At 41.4% G+C, this 20,910-nt stretch overlaps 1 protein-coding gene across 1 annotated transcript in view; it reads left to right on the forward strand.

Annotated features, from left to right (window-relative positions):
• IGF2BP3 (insulin like growth factor 2 mRNA binding protein 3) overlaps positions 1-20,910 on the forward strand; it is a 155,872-nt gene that overhangs the window by 132,572 nt on the left and 2,390 nt on the right. Inside the window, exons 11-14 of the mRNA XM_024249765.3 lie at positions 14,252-14,368; positions 15,796-15,870; positions 19,860-19,991; positions 20,665-20,778. Of these exons, the coding sequence (XP_024105533.1) occupies positions 14,252-14,368; positions 15,796-15,870; positions 19,860-19,991; positions 20,665-20,778 (438 nt within the window). The remainder of the gene's footprint in view (positions 1-14,251; positions 14,369-15,795; positions 15,871-19,859; positions 19,992-20,664; positions 20,779-20,910) is intronic.

The raw sequence follows: 20,910 nt of genomic DNA on the forward strand, positions 1-20,910 counted from the left end.
ATCAGTCTTTTACACTTACGTGGATGCTTCAGTAGCCAAAATTCCTAAAGTGAACTTGTAGGTAACTATTTTTAAAATATATAGATAAGACTGCATATTCTCTGGATTTAGTCATTTTTCTGACTTAAGGTATAGTTCTGTGTATCAGGTTCCTATGTTAGAAAAATTAAGAATGCTTTGAGAGAAGTGAGATCATATTAAGAACTTATATTTCTCCAGCACTTCTACAGTCTTAAATGTCTGAATGACTTAAATCAGTGGCAGTTTTGTTTTAAGAATGGGAGGAGGAGGTCAGTGATGTTTACTTAAATAAAAGTTGAGCCAAGAGTAAATGTAAGGAAGATGTCACTGGAATAGATCATCTTGCTTCTCCTGTCATTTAAGCTAAATCAAATAGGTGCAATTAGAAGGAGCAAACGAGAACAGAAGTTGCAGAAGCTGCCAACAGTAAAAACACTGCCACAGGGCAAGAGCTGAAAACATGTAACAGTCTGGTGGTTTCAAGGACAGGCAAAGGAAATTCTCATTCTTAAAGGAATACAACATGGACAGTCTTAACAATCTGTGTTCTTTGCAGAATTCCAGTGGATATTTTATTCTACATGTATTCCAGGCAGTGATACAATGGAGTTCTCAACTTTATAACTGAATATTTTCCTAAATCATTTACCCAAATCATATATTTCCCTAAATCATATATTACTGTTTTTATTTCTTATTTTACATTGATTGACAATCTGTAAAGTTCAGCATTAATTATTCCCTGCCTTAAGGGGAAAAAAATGTTTTTCCCGTAATTAAATTATAATTACCCCAGACAATTTGAATTAAAATTCCCAGGGGTAGGGGTGAGGCAAAGGTATCAATTTTGAAAGCTCTCTAGATGACTCCAATGTGTAGCCAAGGCTAACAACAACTGTTTAATTAGTTAAGAACTTATGTCCCACTTAAATAAATAAAAATCTCAGTGGGAGCAGGTGGAAGCTCAGAAATGCGTAGTTTCATAAAGGTCATCAGGAGTTTTTTGCTACCCGTTTATTGTCAAGAACTGTTCTTTTCAATAGATGGGGACTCACTATGTTGCCCAGGCTGGACTTGAACTCCTGGGTGCAAGTGATCCTCCCACCTCCGACTCCCAAGTAGCTGGGACTACAGGCACACACCATCACGACCAGCTAAGAACTTCTGTTCTACAAAGAATGTTTACTCGTCTTTGGAGGGGCGCTTCTATGTTGAAAAGAACATTTTCTATCAGTACCAATTGCAAGGGAGAAAAAGTTCAGGATAAGCACAAATACATACTAGTTGCGTATATCCCTTTTTCTACCTTGTTCTATGCTTTGAAGAGTGAAAAAAAACTCACCTCTTTCTCTCTGGACCACCTGCCATCCCAACTCGTAGGAAATATCATGCCAAAAACCTCTGTGGGATGTTGCCATATGTCTGTTTTTACCTTTCTAACTCTATTTTGGCATACTTCATGTATCAGGATTAGGTTTGGGTGTGTATTGTTACAAGAAAAAAAAATGACTTAAATTAGTTTCCCTTTTTCATGAGAAGAGTTCAAGGGTAGACGATCCAAGGCTGGAAGTGGTTCCACCATATCCTTCAGGACTGGTGCTTTTATCTGCCTTGTGTGCCATTCCCTGGCCCAGGATAACTGCTCAGGCTCCAACTATTGGGTCTGTTTCCAGCCAACAAGAAGGATAAAGGATTGTTGGTTGTGGTGACAGACACCTGTAGTCCCAGCTACTGGGGAGGCTGAGGTGGGAGGATTGCTTGAGCCCAGGAATTTCAGTCCAGCCTGGGCAACATGGTGAGACCTCATTTCAAACTGAAAAAAGGATAAAGGATCAAAATTGGCAGCATCCTTATTTAAGGACACTGCCTGAGGATAGCTTTTCATACTTCTGTTTGCCTCATGTTGGCCAGAACATACCACTGGCTGTGTCTAGCTGCAAGAGAAGCTGGGAGACAATCCCTGTGTGGGGGCAGCAATGTGCCCATTAAACACAGGGTCTGTTACTAAAGGAAAATACATGTTGGGGACAGCTATTTGTCTGCTTCACTGGATTTGGCACTATTGCCTGGTAAAGGAGCCTCCTAGAGCCTGGAAGAGAGGAAGCAAGCTTTTAAGTTCTCTCAAAAAGCAGAATCTAAATTTTGGAAGAGAAAATTCCATATTCCAGATTCCCATTCCTGTGGTTATTTTCATCTAAATAAAGAGAAAACACCATTATTCGGAAAATCATATTGTCCCTGGATACAATTAGAGTAAATTCTACTTTCAAACAGCTGCTAGGCAATCTTCTGGCTTAATGTTCAGGCGAACAATTCTTTAACAAGTGTTGTTTGAGTATATAACTTCAAGTTGCAGGGGGTGGGGGGTGGTTGCAAGTACTCAGTTGGAATAGCTTTGCCTTCACTATTTTCAGACTTTGTTCTTTTTCTAAACCGAAATCACTAATACTTAACTATTTTGTGTACCTAGTGGTCACCACTTTTTGAAATACAAATAAACTATTGTTTTTAAAGGCAGTAAATTTCCCAAAGCTTTACCAGTTTCTTTGCTTATCACTGCTTCTTTTTTTTTTTTTTCTTTTGGAGACAAGAGCCTTGCTCTGTCACCCAGGGTGGAGTGTGGTGGCGCAATCTCGGTTCACTGCAAACTCCGCATCTTGGGTTCAAGTGATTCTCGTACCTCAGCCTCCCGAGTAGCTGGGATTACAAGCGTGCAGCACCATGCCTGGTTAATTTTTGTATTTTTAGTAGAGACAGCGTTTTACCATGTTTGCCAGGCTGGTCTCGAATTCCTGACCTCAAGTGATCCGCCCACCTCGGCCTCCCAAAGTGCTGGGATTACAGACGTGAGCCACTGCAGCCGGCCTATTCTTTAGCAAGAAAAGTGAAGCCAAAAAGAAGCAATGATAACAACCAGGTGTTGCGATGAGCCGAGGAGGTGGAGGTTGCGATGAGCCGAGATCATGCCACTGCACTCCCGCCTGGGTGACTAAGCAAGACTCTGTCTCAGAAAAAAAAGAAAAAAAAAAGAACATACTGTTTTATGTTTGTGAGGGTCTATGATGTTATTTAAAAAAAAAAAAAACAAAAAACTGGGTTAGAAAGTTAAAGATTGACAGGCATTTGCTCTCAGCACTTTTAAACTGTTCCTGAACTGCATTCTGGTATCTATACTTGCTGATGAGAAGCTTGCTGTTCCTTTGAAGCTATCACAGATTACGTACTAAGATCATGTTTATCCTTGATGTCTTGTAGGTTAACAGTGAACTTCTGCTTTTATTTTAAATGTATATTGCCTGTCAAGAAGTAGGTTTTGATGGCTAAATGTTTCAAAGAATCTGTTTTTTTTTTTTAATATATACTACTTCCTTTTTCTTTTAGAATTGTTTCATTTCTCTACTCATGTTTTCTCATTCCTGCTTTGTAGCATGAAAGTAGAAATGATGCATCTCTTCTTTGGATAAATCCCTTGCCTGTGTTCCATTCTAGAACTTTGCCTACTAGTTCCCCCACAATATTCTGTTCTTCCCAGAACTTGCCAGGTTGAGTCTCCCCAGAGCCAAAGAGTTGGTTCTTCCAACAGACAAAAAGTCTCTAGTTCCTGCCTAGCAGCTGGCTCATGCAGTACTTAACTGGCAAACTTCGAGTTTATAAATGACAGGAAACGCGCCTTTCAGAAATGCTCAAACAGTAGGGAAGAAGGAATTGGCAGCTAGTGAAGCAGAGCAAGAGCTGGAATTGGCATAGTGCGTGTCGCCTTAGCTGGATGGTCTTGGCAGCATGCAGTTGGGTTGGCAGAAGTAATCCCAAGGGCTGCTGGCTTCAGTTCTGATAGCCTCTTTGGAGTCTTCTCAGAAGTCTCCAAAATGATAGTGTAACCTTAAAATGGCTAGCTTTCTGCTTATGAAAGAGGCAAGAGAGATGAGCACTTTTTTAGGCTTAGGGTACTCTTTAAGAAACAAAGGGCCAGGCGCAGTGGCTTATGCCTGTAATCCCAGCACTTTGGGAGGCCAAGGTGAGAGGATTGCTTGAGATCAGGCTGGGCAACATAGGGAGAACTCTGTCTCTACAAAAAAAGAAAACTTTTTTAGATTAGCCAGGGGTGGTGGCCTTTGCCTATCCCAGCTATGTGGGAGGCTAAAGTAGGAAGATCACCTGAGCCCAGGGAGGTCAAGGCTGCAGTGATCCATGATTGAGCCACTGCACTCTAGCCTGGGTGACAGAGTGAGACCTTGTCCAAAAAAAAAAAAAATTATGAGTTGGAAGGAATTTTTTAAATCAGATGACTGTTTCAGGGAGTCTCTTAGTCTTCCTACTTAAGATTTCTCACGGTGGGTGCAACTCTTTTGTTGGTAAACAATTTCTAAGTAAGTAACTCACTATGCACATTTATTATTTCTGAGAAGCCTTGGTTATCTAGTTATGGCGAAAAACTTTCTTTGCCTTTTTTTTTTTTTTTTTTTTTTTATGTTAAAGACTTCAATATTTTGTTCAGGTCATGGAGTTGAGTAAACTTAGTTTCAGTTCCAGACCAAAATCCATTTAAAAACAACAACAACAAAAAAAACCCAGGAGTATCTATTTTACAAGCCAAAGGGAAACCCTGGCATCCTTCCAGGTTCCTGGAGGCTGATCGTGTTGGCTGACATGCATGTCTCCATGCCTTTGTGATGTCTTAGATTTTGTCCCCCACAAAGTAAATACACTTAACCTTACTGTTTGCTCATACTTGTATGTCTTCACGATAGATGCTTAGGAATTACTCATTGGCAGACTTCACCAGTTATGCAAACTTTCAGTTGAGCAGCTTTGTTTTTCTGTTATTTCAAGCCATAGTTCAGAGTCTGCCAAGAAGTCCAAAGGAAGTTTTGCCGATAGGCATCTGGCAGAAATCCATTGGGAAGCAGCTTATGTCCTGTGAACATCCTTCAGTCCCAAAGAATGTATCCAAGAAAAGGTTCAGACAATGCAACTAGACCTTAACTTAAATGGAAGGAATGTGTAACAAGACTGGGTAAATGCTAATGGGCCTTTTCCAACCTAGGTCTCATAGACTTAAATTCAGGTGAAAAAGGCTTATAACTTTTGCTCTGCCTGCTGAGTTTTGCAAGTAAAAATTTAAATTATCTGCAAATTTGAGGTGTCCAAATCCTGACACAGCCTTGTTCTAGCATAGGCTTATTCTAGTCTCGATTTCTTTTCTTTTTTCTTTTTTGAGACAGAGTCTCGCTCTGTTGCCCAGGCTGGAGTGCAGTGTCATGATCTTGGCTCACTGGAACCTCCACCTCCCAGATTCAAGTGATTCTCCTGCCTCAACCTCCTGAGTAGCTGGAATTACAGGCACGTGCCCAGCTAATTTTTGTACTTTTAGTAGAGATGGGGTTTCATCATATCAGCCCAGCTGGTCTCGAACTCCTGACCTCAAGGGATCCGCCCGCCTCAGCCTTCCAAAGTGCTGGGATTACAGGCGTGAACCACGGCGCCCGGCTCATGGCTTATTCTGAATCCCATATAAGAATGAAGTGTACCAGAGAGCCAATTTAATGATTGGCAAAAGTTGACAGCATATTTATGTGAGCTGCCTTACATTCCCAGAGGAAAATTTTCTTGAAAAGTAATCTTTGGTTAAGAAGTTGTTTCGTGGATAGGAAATTGGAGCAAAGGGAATTGGACGACGTTCAGAAATGTCTTCACCAAGCCTCAGACATCTGATGAGTCAACTTTTCTTTAAGACATGATTGCCAACAGCACACATCATTGTCTGTCATTCTAGGGCAGCATCTCCTGGTGTGGAAAAACACTTAGTTTGCTTCTAACTCTGCTGCTTCTATTTGACAAGTTCTGTTGCTTCTGTTTTCATTCCAGGATAGGACATTTTAAAGTCTACACATTGATTCTTCATGTATGTGCCCTTTTTTTCTGTTACATTTTGGTCCTTTTGACCCTTATCTACTGGCCACCATTCCTTTTCTAAAGCTTCACACAACATTTCTCTTAAGTTTATGCTTAATCTTCATTTTGGGTTTGTTATTTCTCATCAGCAAAACAAGAACATGGACAGCCCTTCATCACTATGTCAGAAAGATAACTTTGTTTTTGTTTCTCACAACAGCAGCCTTGGACGTGTTCCAGGCTAAGACACATACATGTTCGGGCCAGGCTTTCACTCTGAGGAGGATGCTGCTACATTAGTGTTCTCTGGGGATATTTAGGAATTGCTCTCTGAAACCAGTACCAGGAATAGTCATTTTTTAATAAGTAAATGAATAGCTTTTCTCTCATAGTCATGGGAAATCATGCAACTTAACTTTTTAAAAAATTAGCTGCAGGGAAGCTTAAAGCCAGATTTGTATAACAGCATTTTTGGCTTCATCTTATCTTGAGTGTTTAGGTCCCTATGCTCTTATTTCTTCACCTCCTTGTTTTATCTTTCCAGATTATGTGTATTTTATAAGCAGCATAAAATTCTTTTTGGAACAAAGCCCAGGAAACAAACAATTACACAGTCATGATGAAACACTGTGGGGTAAATCTGGGAAAGTTACACATTAGGTTTAGTTTGACCATTGAAAAGGTCTTTATCACCACCAGCTTCCCCCAAGTATATTGTTTAGAAGAACATAATATGGACATTCTTAGTGAGATAAAATATTTAGATCCCACCCTTAATTTTTTTTAAAATGGTCAAGATTGACTTAATGGTCTTGATACAAGGACCAGAATGATGAAGTAATGCTAACATCGAGCACAGTTTATAGTCAGTGTTGGCATTAATTCAATCGGTCTATCCAGTTATAAAATAAAAAAGGCCATAAAGGAATAAATGACACATGGTAATTGTGTGACACACTGGGGGCTGTGAGTTATGTAGTATCTTCCAAAGAGAGATGCTGTTCTTCTGACTTAAATAGTGAAGAATGAAATAATTTTATTTTGTGTTCTTTGTTGGTGAAGAGAAACAGAAGTGATCTGGCCAAGCCGTGCAGGACAGGCCCCTAACACAAATCGCCACATAATAGTTTAGTAGGAAGGCAAGTCCTCTTCTGATGTATGTGTTCTAAAAATGCTGAATAGCCACAAGGGAGATTTCATTTAGCTAACAGCTATATTAATACTTGCAGTGTGTTACATTATCCTAGAAAACATGGAGTATGCCAGAGAACTTTGCCAAGTTGTAAACAATATGGTACAAATTTAGTACATCTGTTTATACAGGTGCTGAAGAAACAAATGATTAGAGATGGGTGGGTGATTAGAGATGATGAATTGAATTTTGGGTTAACTCTTACATAAATAAGAGGTACATGATGGGGGTTGAAGATATAAAGGAAGAGACAATAGAGTTTAAGTGATTTTCATTTGTAGGAAACTAGTTGATATGGTTTGGCTGTGTCCCCACCCAAATCTCATCTTGAATTGTAATTCCCACTTGTCAGTGGGAGGTGATTGGATCATGGGGGTGGATTTCCCCCTTGCTGTTCTTGTAATAGTGAGTTCTCATGAAATCTAAGGGTTTAAAAGTGTGACACTTGCCCCATCCCTTACTCTCTCTCTCTCTCTCCCTCCTGCCGCCAAGTAAGACGTGCCTTGTTTCCCGTTTGTCTTCCGCCACAATTGTAAGTTTTTTGAGGCCTCCCCAGCCAACTGAGTCAATTAAACTCCTTTTTCTTTTTTCTGAGACAGTTACGCTCTGTCACCCAGGCTGGAGTGCAGTGGCACAATCTCAGCTCACTGCAACCTCTGCCTCCCAGGTTCAAGCAGTTCTCCTGCCTCAACCTCCCAAGTAGCTGGGACTACAGGCACACGCCACCATGCCCAGCTAATTTTTGTATTTTCAGTAGAGACGGGGTTTCACCCTCTTGCCCAGGTTGGTCTCAAACTCCTGACCTCAGGTGATCCACCCACCTTGGCCTCCCAAAGTGTTAGGATTACAGGCATGAGTCTAAACTCCTTTTCTTTATAAATTACCCATTCTTGGGTAGTTCTTTTTTTGTTTTTGAGACAGAGTCTCACTCTGTCTCATCTGTACACACCCATCTTATGCACGTTTAAGATACTTTGCAACTTAAAACTTAAAAGTTTCAATTCCTTTATCTTCACCTGACAGTTATTTTGTTATATCTGAAGGTGCTTTATAAAGATTTTCAGAAAGTTCAGTTTTCCATTTTTCACTAATTCATGTAATGATGCAATCAAATCTTTAAACATAAACTTCTGTGCCTTGGTACAAACACTTCTAAGAATTTATGTAATAGAACTTCTGAGTCAAAGAGCACAAACTTTTAAAATTTGACAGGCAGTCCAGATCATCATGGTACCAAATCATCATGGTAGTACATGTATTTTATGGTCAATAAATTTATTAAAGAAAGGAAGAAATCATTTGAGTATAAATCATGCCTTTCACTTTTATGAAAACTAAAGCAGCCTGGCGCAGTGGCTCATGCCTGTAATCCCAACACTTTGGGAGGCTGAGGTGGGCGGATCACTTGAGGTCAGGCGTTCGAGACCAGCCTGGCCAACATGGTGAAAACCCATCTCTACTAAAAAATACAAAAATTAGCCGGGCATGGTGGCGTGCACCTGTAATTCCAGCTATCCGGGAGGCTGAGGCAGGAGAATAGCTTGAACTTGGAAGGCGGAGGTTGCAGTTGCAGTGAGCTGAGATTGTGCCACTGCACTCCAGCCTGGGCAAAAGAGCAAGGCTCCATCTCAAAAAAAAAAAAAAAAAAACCAAGAAAAAGCGATGTATGATTCTAGACCGTATGTCTAGTATATATTAGTCCGTTTTCACACCGCTATAAAGAATTCCAGCACTCTGGGAGGCCAAGGCGGGCGGATCACCTGAGGTCGGGAGTTCAAGACCAGCCCGGCCAACATTGCTTGCTTTCAGTTCTTAATCTTCAGTCCACCCCTATTTTTCAAAATAAAAATAACAGACTGTCTCTGGATGCCCTTTTTAGCATTTTGATGATCAAAGGTTTAAGCTTTTGCCAACTACGCTACAGAAATTTCTTTTGACTCACAGGAAGTCATACCAAGGCCAATCAAGGGACTTGTGAGAGGACAGGGGAAGGCAGCCCCTCGAGTGACAGTTCTAATGGGCACTTTTCTTTACAGCTTTCATGTATATTTTTGACAGCTCTAGAGAAATATACATATAATATAAATATTATATAAATATATATTATATAAATATTATATATTATTTTATTTTATTTTTTTGAGACAGAGTCTTGTACTGTCACCCGGGCTGGAGTGCAATGGTGTGATCTCTGCTCACTGCAGCCTCCGCCTCCCAGGTTCAAGCAATTCTTCTGCCTCAGCCTCTCGAGTAGCTGAGATTACAGGTGCTTGCCACCATGCCTGGCTTATTTTTTGTATTTTCAGTAGAGATGGGGTTTCACTATGTTGGCCAGGCTGGTCTCGAACTCCTGACCTTGTGATCTGCCCACCTTGGCCCTCCCAAAGTGCTGGGATTACAGGCGTGAGCCACCGTGCCTGGCAGCTCTGGCTATATTTTAAAGCATATCTGTACCCATTGAGAGCTTCATACTGGTTTATAAATCCGGCTTAGGAGATGGAGAAACCCAGGTTTGAATCCTGGCTCCACCAGGTGGTGTGTGACTTCAGGCAAATAACTTAACCTCTCTGGCTCAGTTTTTTCAATTCTAAAATGAGAATGTTGTTAGTTTCTAGAAATTGGATCTGTTGTGGGGTACAAATGAGGTCATGCACAGCACCTCACACAGAGGAGACCCAAACTGATCTTGCCACATGGCTGCTGCATACACTACCCTTGTCAGAGTTATTTTTGCCTCAACCTGAATTTTTATCTCAGCATGCTTTTTACCCATCTCCACTACTCTTATGTGAAAACAAAGGCAGTATTCAAAGGTATCATAAATGTATTAACTGGAGTCCTACTGGAATGGAATAACTGGAATTCCATAGACTGAGCAGGGACCTTTTTGTATGGGAATTTAATAATATTTACCAATTTTAAATGTTCAGGCCCTTTTGACTCAGCCGTTCTACTTCTAAGAACATGTTGCAATAGAGGTATTCAAACAGGGCACAAATTTTATGTACAAAGATTTTATTGAAACATTGAAGTTGGAAACTATGCACACACACTGTAGGTGAGAGAAATCAGCTGTGGTATATCTATTTGAGGGAATACTCTTGTCAAAATGCAGTAGGGACATTTGAGTAATATAAGATATCCAAGTTAAGGTAAAAAAGCAAATTAGGATGTTATTTATTGTATCCATTTATTGTTTTAAATTTTTTTTTTTTTTTTTTTTGAGACGGAGTCTCGCTCTGTCGCCCAGGCTGGAGTGCAATGGCGCGATCTCTGCTCACTGCAAGTTCCGCCTTCCGGGTTCACCCCATTCTCCTGCCTCAGCCTCCCGAGTAGCTGGGACTACAGGCGCACACCACCATGCCCAGCTAATTTTTGTATTTTTTTAGTAGAGATGGGGTTTCACCATGTTAGCCAGGATGGTCTCAATCTCCTGACCTCGTGATCCGCCTGCCTCGGCCTCCCAAAGTGCTGGAATTACAGGCGTGAGCCACCGCGCCCGGCTCTTGTTTTAAATTTTTACTACATTTTTTTTTACTCACAGAATATGTCTGCCTGACCTTTCTGTTTTTCCATGTCTGTCTTTTCACTGGGCTTCTGTCATTCTTCTTGAGCATTTGGCTTGAAAGAACTAAGTACTGAAGCTGTTTGGGTGTAGCACTAACTTTAGGTTAGGTAGGTAGTTGATTGTAGAGGTCTAAATTACTTGGTCATGTATAAGTTTTTGTGATTAACCTTGGTAATTCCTAGACGAATTCTTGATATTTCCAGATTTGTTAGCATACTGTTGTACTTTAATTTTTCTCTTGTCTAGGTATCCTTTCCTATTTCAATTTTATTGGAAAATAGGCAAAAGTTATTCCTTATATTCAAAGAACCAGCCCTTTTGTTATTTCTGGAGTGTTTTTGTTAAAAATATTTTCTTCAGAGGAAACCAAAGGCTTAAAGTTGTTTAGTTAAGGGCCAGGCGTAGTGGATCACCTGAGGTCAGGAGTTGGAGACCAGCCTGACCAATATGGTGAAACCCAATATTACTAAAAAGACAAAAGTTAGCTGGGCATAGTGGCACACGCCTGTAATCCCAGCTACTCAGGAGGCTGAAGCAGAAGAATTGCTTGAACCCAGGAGGTGGAGGTTGCAGTGAGCCAAGATTGTGCCACTGCACTCCAGCCTGGGAGACAGAGCAAGACTCTGTCTCAAAAAAAAAAAAAAAAGGTAAACAATTAACTGAATTTTTCCTTTAAAGATTTAAGATGATAGTAGTTGAGATTTTTCTTAAAAAATGTAAACAAATGAGGTAGCAGAAAGGATACAGCCCAACTACTTTTGAGTGGGATTGATTTTTCACCTGTGTCATAGGTAGGAGTCTAGAGAGACAAAGAGACTCTCAGATTTAAATAAACACGATTAAAATTCCTACCAAACAGGGTGAGTAAACTGTGACCTATGGAATGGCCTCCTGGTAAGTCTGCATTGGGGGACAAGCGAGTGGCACGGCCTGTGTGTCTGATGTGGGGTTCTGCCGTTGGTGATCAGTATCTCTCCATGGATTTATGGTGCTTAGTGCTCTGCTCTTTGCCTCTGCTCTGGGCTCACAGGAAAAAGGTGGAACCATTAGTGCCACTAGTGATCTCCATGTGGGAAGAGTGATGTCATTTGGTAGTCCTACATTAAATGGCACAAATTGGTTTCTACATCTAGTAAAGCTGTCAGAGCCCAGTGTTACTGTTTTCTTTGGCTGATTTTTGAAAACGGCTTAAAATTTTAAAGATTCTACCTAGTTCCTGAGATTTTTGAAAGCAAAACTGTTGCTCTGCGGTTGTTTGAGACTTTTTAAGAATTTCAGGACGGGCGCGGTGGCTCACGCCTGTAATCCCAGCACTTTGGGAGGCCGAGGTGGGCAGATCACCATGTCAGTAGTTTGAAACCAGGCTGACCAACATGTTGAAACCCTGTCTCTACTAAAAATACAAAAATTAGCCAGGCATGGTGGTACACACCTGTAATCCCAGCTACTCAGGAGGCTGAGGCAGGAGAGTCGCTTGAACCTGGGAGGCAGAGGTTGCAGTGAGCCAAGATCGTGCCACTGCCCTCCAGCCTGGGCAACAGAGCAAGACTCTGTCTCAAAAAAAGAAAATAATTTCAGAAAAGTGTTTAGGTTAAAAAATTAGAAATTAGGAGCTGTCTATGGCTGTGTGTATACATACTACAGTATTGATGGGTTAACTTGAGTACTTGGGAGCTGAATTTATAGTATTATGCAATAGGAATCTAAGATTCAAGAGAATCCCATGAAAGTGTTTATCAAGTAGTTCATGTCTAAGTTGTGTAAGACAAAATATCTTCTAATATTTCTAGAAACATTCGCTGATTGGGTATACATACTGGGTTTTTTTCTTTCTTTCCTTTTTTGTTTTTTCTTTTTTTTTTTTTGAGACAGAGTTTCACTCTCACCCAGGTTGGAGAGCAGTGGTGTGATCTCAGCTCACTGCATCCTGAACCACCTGGGCTCAAGTGATCCTCCGATCTCAGCCTCCCCTGAGTATCTGGGACCACAGGCAAGCGCTACCATACCTGGCTAATTTTTGTAATTTTTGAAGAGATGGGGTTTTGCCATGTTGTCCAGGCTGGTCTCAAACTCCTGGGCTCAAGCAGTCCACCCACCTTGGCCTTCCGAAGTGCTGGGATTACAGGCAGGAACTACTGTGCCTGGCTTTTTTTTTTTTTTTTTTTTTTAACAAAAGCATATTACTGGCTTCTTCAGTTGTGGCTCATTTCAATAACTATTTCTTGTAATATGTGTCTTGGAACTAGCTTATCCTTGGAAGTGTTTTTCTTATCGTTAGAAGGTAAACAAAGTGGAAAATGCATAAATTATGTGCACTGCTTCTATACTTTAGAACTGTTAGTTGACTGGTAACATTGCTGAACCTTGAACCTTGAACCTTGAATTGGCCTTTTTAGGAGCCCAGTCGCTGTGAACTCTTGAGTAAATGTGTCCTTTATCCCTGCAAGGACTATTTGAAAAGAGACTCAGGAAGGGCACAACTGGCTTGAAGTGGGAAGTAGTGAAGGAATGAGGTGCATAGATAAAATCCATTTATGAATGACCTTTCAGGAGTTAGCCTACAAAATATTTTCTAATTTCTTCATGTATAAAATGCAAAGGGGGCTGGGCACAGTGGCTCACGCCTGTAATCCCAGCACTTTGAGAGGCCAAGGCGGGTGGATCATTTGAGGTCAGGAGTTCAAGACCAGCCTGGCCAACATGGTGAAACCCTATCTCTACTAACAATACAAAACAAACAAACAAACAAACATTAACCGGGTGTGGTGACAAGTGCCTGTAATCTCAGCTCCTTGGGAAGCTGAGGCAGGAGAGTAGCTTGAACCCAGGAGGCGGAGGTTGCAGTGAGCCAAGATCGTGCCATTGCACTCTAATCTGGGCAACAAGAGTGAGATTCCATCTCAAAAAAAAAAAAAGCAAAGGGAAGGCACAGATGGAAGGAATAAGGAATTCTGTGGGAAAGCATCTTATGGCATCTTACCACTAAAGTGAATTAGCTGTCTCCTAATCCTGTCCTATGCTTGGATGTGATAACTATTGAATGACAGTGTTAAGGTTTCATACAATTTAGTCATATGTACAAAATTCAGCTTTTCTCTTAAACACTTCACTATGTATGTGTTTAAGGAGTGAAACCTACATAGATAAGGTGTGGAGCTGGCATCCTTGAGTTCTGTTGTGTTTGATATGTAGCCCAGAATTTCATTTACTTGTTAAGAATCTACCTTGAGAGTGGTAGGGGGATCTTACTTAATTTTTAAAGCAAGCATGTCCCGCTATTCTAATATGATTAAACTTTGCAACATCTACATATCTTTTAAATTCATAACTCAGTGACATTTTAAAGTTTAAGGCAACAGTAGAGAAAAGTGAAATTTTAAATACCACTGTTTTCAGGATGACTGTATGAGATCTTCTTGACCTATTAGGTAAGCTCTTATCAACTTCTTATGGTAGCTTTTCCTTAAACTTTCCTGGTATTCCTGCTGCATGAGAAGGTGTCCATCCTAAAGCTAATGTTAACAAAAGCCTGATTTGTAGCAAATAAACATGCGTGTCCTGGCTTTCTTTTCTAACAGCAATCAGAAACAGAGACTGTTCATCTGTTTATCCCAGCTCTATCAGTCGGTGCCATCATCGGCAAGCAGGGCCAGCACATCAAGCAGCTTTCTCGCTTTGCTGGAGCTTCAATTAAGGTACTGTTCTACCAGCTGTGGTTCTCTGGTTCTTTAAGTAAGTTACAGAAATATGAATCTTCTTGCCACTTTATAATTTGAATCGAATGTAGAAGACACTATTAGGGTTACATAAGGATATGAAGAAAACCCCAAACAACAGTGGCTTACACCAAGGAGGCTAACTTCTCTGTGCAGAAAACACAGTTTGGAGGTGAACATCCGGGCTGGGTGTTGGCTCTGCCCCCACCAAGTCCTTGGACCTAAGTTCCTTCCAAGCCACCTTCCCCAGGTACAGCCTTGGTCCCTCATGGTTCCAGATTGACACCATTCAGTGCCCCAAGAATCAGGTCTGTTGCCTAGCCAGTAGGAGAGGAGAACACAATAAAGAGCTTTTCTCCTACGGAAGTTTCTTGTTAGCTACTATGGGATATTTCTACTTATATTCCATTGCCTAGAACTTGGCCAGACGAAGTTGAAGGGACAAAATACAGGCTATGCACAGTCAGCTAAACATTTTGTAACTACAGAAGTTAACAAACCAGAGGATAACTAATGGTGTCTGCCATAATAGATAACTGTGTGTTCTGAAGATTCTGTATTTTGATGCCTTATTTAAGGAAAATAAAGGTTGGCCAGGTGCGGTGGCTCACACCTGTAATCCCAGCACTTTGGGAGGCCAAAGCAGGCAAATTGCTTGACCCCAGGAGTTGAAGACCAGACTGTGCAACGTGGTGAGACCCCATCTCTACAAAAAAAAAAAAAAAATTTAATTAGCCAGGCATGGTGGCACGCACCTGTAAGTCCCAGCTAGTTGGGAGGCTGAGGTGGGAGGAACACTTGAGCTTGGGTGGTTGAGGCTGCAGTGAGCTATGATCACACCACTGCACTCCAGCCTAGGCCACAGAGTAAGACCCTGCCTCAGACAAACAAAGGCATGTGGTGTGCAGTATCCTTGAAACTTAGGGTACAGAGACTCCTAGAGTGTGTTGCATACACAGGAAGCCCAAGGAGCTCTGATGCAAGTGGGCCAAAGACCATACTTTGAGCACCACTGTGGTGTAGTGAACACAGGCAATGGAGGCAGACTCAGCTCTCCCTCTAGCTCTGTTAGCTGTGTGATCATGGTCCAGATAACTCAACTTCTCCAGCCTTCCATTTCCGCATTTGTGAAGTGAGGTAATACTTCATCAGGATGTGGTGAGGATTAGCTAAGAGACAGCACGTGGAGGTCTCCATTAGGGCCCGGCACAGAATAAGTATATAGTATATGCAGGAGGGAGGCCTAAATGGTGAACCCACAGGAATTGCTGCCTCTCCCTAATTTCCTTCACGAAGGCTTTAATTCTGCATTTCAGCCAGTCACACACAACTGTTAGGCTGGTTGGCCCAAGATGCCTATCAGTGATACCTGAAAGTATCATAACTTGTTGTTGGGTCTGTTACAGATTGCTCCAGCGGAAGCACCAGATGCTAAAGTGAGGATGGTGATTATCACTGGACCACCGGAGGCTCAGTTCAAGGTATGTGCTCTAGAGTATGTGCTATGTCCACAGGTAACAAATGCACAGGTAGTCCATAACCTGGCGTCTCCCTTAAATATGTCTAAATCTCAGAAAGAGTCAATGGAAATTCTAAGAGCAGAGTAGAATCACACTCAAAATTATATTTCAAAATTAACCAAAAGTCTTTAATTTTGAGAGTTCTGTACTGGTTGCTGGGTTTACCTGTCTCTCAAAGGTTAATTTTGCTCAATGGCTTGTAATCCTATGCTAAGGTGAGACCTTAAAATTTACAAACCTGCCAGGTTAATATGCCTTGGAAATTTGTTTTCAGATGTTTTCCCTCCTGTCCCTGAGATTGCCTACACTTGAATTAAAATGCCCCCTTTTTCCTTACCCTTGGATTATCTCTGTTAGATCCTGCCCATGGACTACAAATCTCTCTAATCCCTGGGATCTTAGAGATAGGAATGGCAGGAGCTCTTGTAGCATTTGTCCTGGTATGAACCATTGCACGTTTATTGGGATTTGAGGTCTTTGGGGCTGCAGTGTGCCTTTCAATGTCCACTGAGAGGTGGTAGAGCAGAGACTTGGCAGCCAGGCTGCTAGTTCAAATCCTAGCTCTGCCATTTGCCTTGTATGACATTGGGCAAGTTACTTAACCTTTTTCTGTAAAACCAGGGATAAGAGCACCTACATCCTAAGGTAGTTTAAGGTTTACACAATATATGAAATGTTTAGAAAAGTGCCTAACACATGGGCAGCACAAAATTAGCGTGCTGGGGGTATTCAACAGACTATGGATGAATCAGACTAAGACCATGCCAAATTCATAAATATATTCCTTTTAGTGTATGATTTCTCCCATAAAATTTAGTATGGGTGTCTTGTCTTAGAACATTGAGTGGCTATGTAAGAAGACAACTATTTAACCTTAAGCTGTAGGTTTTTTTTTTTTTTTTTTTTTTTTTGAGACAGAGTCTCACTCTGTTGCCTAGGCTGGACTGCAGTGGCGTGATCTCAGCTTACTGCAAACTCCACCTCCTGGGTTCCAGCGATTATCCTGCCTCAGCCTCCCGAGTAGCTGGGATTACAGGCATGTGCCGCCACACCCAGCCAATTTATTTTTAGTAGAGATGGGGTTTCACCATGTTGGCCACGCTGGTCTCAAACTCCTGACCTCAAGTGATCCGCCCACCTTGGCCTCCCAAAGTGCTGGGATTACAGGCATGAGCCACTCTGCTCCTGGCCAAGCCTTAGTTTTCTTAGCCTTAAAGTGTTAACAGTAACTAGTAACAGTGCATACAGTTCTCTCCCCACCCCACCTGTCTCCCTTAAATCAAACAAAAAAAAAAATCTCTTTGACTTCTGTTTTCTCTGGGCCATTTTTTCACTAAAAACCCAAAGCTGCCTTCACTTCATTTATGGGAAGAATGGGAAACGAAGGAGGTGCTTTGAGATGTAGGTGGTTAGGTGAAGAAAGAAAATCATGCGAAGAAATTCCTTCACAGCAGCCTTGTGATCCAGGAGTTCAAATCTTAACTCAGAATTGTTGAAAACTGCTTCCTATCCCAAACCTTTAGGGTCACTTTTAGTTTGAAATCTTAAAAGATAAATACAAACATGTCTTTCCTTGGTGCCAAGCTTTTAGTATTATAAGTGGAATTACTGTCCGGCAATTCCTACGATGCTTGTATGATAGGAACTTCAAAGTTCTTTCCCTGTATTCTCTAATAAAACTCATGTTTTATAGTTAACTTAAATGTAACACTTAAGCCATAGTAGTTAAATTTCATTTATGTGATTGGTGACAATGCTAAATAAATGTTTTATTTTAGAGGTCTAAGGAATGGTAAACCTCCTACCCCGTATTTTTTCTTACAAATTCAAGAGCTTCAGTTTTGGAGGACAGTGTGTATCCCTAGTGTCTTTTTGACTGTGTTAATAGTAATATCTACATCATTTGCTTGAGGCATTAAGGATCAATGGAATATAGGGTATCGAGATGAATTTGGTTTTGTCTTTAGTGCCCTAAAATGAGCTCAGCTTTCTGAATCAGTGAACACGTGTTGGGTACTATTGTTTTTTGTGTTTTACCCTGGCAGCTTGTCAAACCAACTCTCGGGCTGCTTTCTCCTTTGCTGACTAATGGTTGTATGTAATAGGTTGTTTATATATAATAGGTTGTTTATATAGTTGCATGCAGTAGGTGATAGGATGTATTGACTCTAAATATCAGAAGTGTCTTGGCCAGGCGCGGTGGCCCACGCCTGCTATCCCAGCACTTTGAGAGGCCTAGGTGGGTAGATCACTTGAGTCCAGGAGTTTGAGACCAGCCTGGCCAACATGGCAAAACTCCATCTCTACTAAAAATACAAAGATTAGCCGGGCATGGCGGTGGGTGCCTGTAATCCCACCTACTTAGGAGGCTGAGGCAGGAGAGTCACTTGAACCCAGGAGGCAGAGGTTGCAGTGTGCTGAGATCGCACCACAGAGAAAAAGACTCTGTCTCTTTAAAAAAAAAAAAAAAAAAAAAAAAGGCAGGGCACAGTGAGTGGCTCACGCCCGTAATCCCAACACTTTGGGAGGCCAAGGTGGGTGGATCACCTGAGGTCAGGAGTTCAAGACCAGCCTGGCCAACATGGTGAATCCCCGTCTCAACTAAAATAACAACAAAAAATTAGCTGGGTGTGGTGGCAGGCACCTGTAATCCCAGCTAGTTCGGGAGGCTGAGGCAGGAGAATCGCTTGAACCCGGGGGGTTGGAGGTTGCAGTAAGCCGAAATCACGCCATTGCACTCCAGCCTGGATGACAGGGTGAGAGACTGTCTCAAAAAAGAAAAAAGTGTCTTATCTTGATGTTGTAGCCTCTTCAAAATATTCAAAGGAAAAACCACCTTTCTAAGAGTATGAAACACATTTAAATTGAAAACATTTTTCTCAGCAGGTTTCTAACTGGCCCATGTAGACATGAGCTTGACTTTTAGTGAGCTTGCCATAGCTGACTCTGCAGTTCTGTCTCTTTTGCTCAAAAAAAAAAAATGTGACCACGTGTGGTGGCTTGCACTGGTAATACCAACACTTTGGGAGGCCAAGGCAGGACTCTTGAGCCCAGGAGTTTGTGATGAGCCTGGCAACATAGCAAGACCCCCATCTCTATAAAAATTAGTGGCACAGCGGCTCACACCTGTAATTCTAGCACTTTGGAAGGCTGAGGTGGGCAGATCACTTGAGGTCAGGAGTTCGAGACCAGCCTGACCAACATGGTGAAACCCCATGCCTACTAAAAATGCAAAAATAATTAGCCAGGTGTGGTGGCCAGTGCCTGTAGTCCCAGCTACTCAAGAGGCTGAGGCAGGAGAATCACTTGAACCTGGGAGGCAGGGGTTGCAGTGACCCAAGATCGTGCCACTGCACTCCAGCCTGGGCAACAAAGTAAGACTCCGTCTAAAAAAAAAAAAAAAAAAGTCAGGTGTGGTGTTGCATGCCTGTAGTCCCAGCTGCTACTCAGGAGGCTGAGGTAGGAAGATCGCTTGAGCCCAGGAGGTTGAAGCTGCAGTGAGCTATGATTGCACCATTGCACTCCAGCCTGGACAACAGAAGAAAGACCCTGTCTCCAAAAAAAAGGAAAAATGCAATAAAATGCAATTAATGTCTCATGGCCAACATGAGAAGTTTTACCAATATCACGATTTTAGTACAAATGGCCATTTGCCCACAAAAATTTATTTTTATTAGGTTATTAATTGCATTTAACTGTTTTCTTCAGAAGAATATGGCTTATCCTTCTTTCACCAAGCACTCAGTTGCCTCTACTGTGATGGGCAGTAGTTATTGCCAACCTTTTAGGGCTTCTAACTGCTCTCTTCTGTGTTATTTTCAACAATCTATGAAACGTAGATGTATCACTGCAAAGGGCTATCCCACTTGGATTTGGGCCATCTTTCAAGTTAACTGACCTTTTCCATTTCATACATGAATGACACTAATAGGATGTGTTTTCATCTGTAGGCTCAGGGAAGAATTTATGGAAAAATTAAAGAAGAAAACTTTGTTAGTCCTAAAGAAGAGGTGAAACTTGAAGCTCATATCAGAGTGCCATCCTTTGCTGCTGGCAGAGTTATTGGAAAAGGAGGCAAAACGGCAAGTACTTCAGCAAAACCTGTGCAGTGGTATGAAAGGGAAAGCGTTGAAAGGTACTTAGGAGTTCCAAGTCCCCGAATTTTGGCTAATTTATAAAAAGCAGGACCATCTTGACCAAGGTTTGGAGAAGATTGCCTTTTGTTTCCTGTCTGAGTGTTGGTGCCAGCTATTAGTGAACGTAATGCATCTCTTTCAGATCACTTTGTGTGAGAGGATTGTCCTATATTTATAAAGGGCATTTAACGTTCTCCTGATAAAACTTTAGCTTTTTATTGAACAGACACTTAACAGGAATTTTAAAAATTTCATCTACAGCTCGTTACATCTGTAATGGAAAAAAAGCAAACTGTTTCTAGTCTCTAATACATATAACTTGTAAGTGGGTTTCAAAGCTATTTATAATTTTGAAGTGATTGAGTACATACACTTTGGAATCAGACTCAAGATTTGAATCTGGTTTTGCCATTCACTTGTATAACTGGACAAATCAATTTCTTCGGATGAGCCTTAATCATCTTGAAGTGGGGATAATTCTAATAACCTCATGGAATTACCACTGGATTAAATGAAATTTGTAAAGCCATACATAGCTCAGTGTCTGGCGCACAGTAAGTGCTTAGGAAGTAAGTTTTTTAAACTGCCCTTTAATGTGATTTATATTTATCTCTTTCAGGTGAATGAACTTCAGAATTTGTCAAGTGCAGAAGTTGTTGTCCCTCGTGACCAGACACCTGATGAGAATGACCAAGTGGTTGTCAAAATAACTGGTCACTTCTATGCTTGCCAGGCAAGTGGGCTCTAAAATAAGCTTTGTATCTTTCTCACATGGAAGCAATTCTCCCACAGGTGCTCCTACCTGATAGAATTAGTTAAGGTTGTTTGATGCTTAAGACTTTTCATCTCCCTTTTAGCAAGTGAT

Source organism: Pongo abelii, chromosome 6 (genome assembly GCF_028885655.2).
Source record: "Pongo abelii isolate AG06213 chromosome 6, NHGRI_mPonAbe1-v2.0_pri, whole genome shotgun sequence".
Taxonomy (NCBI): domain Eukaryota; kingdom Metazoa; phylum Chordata; class Mammalia; order Primates; family Hominidae; genus Pongo; species Pongo abelii.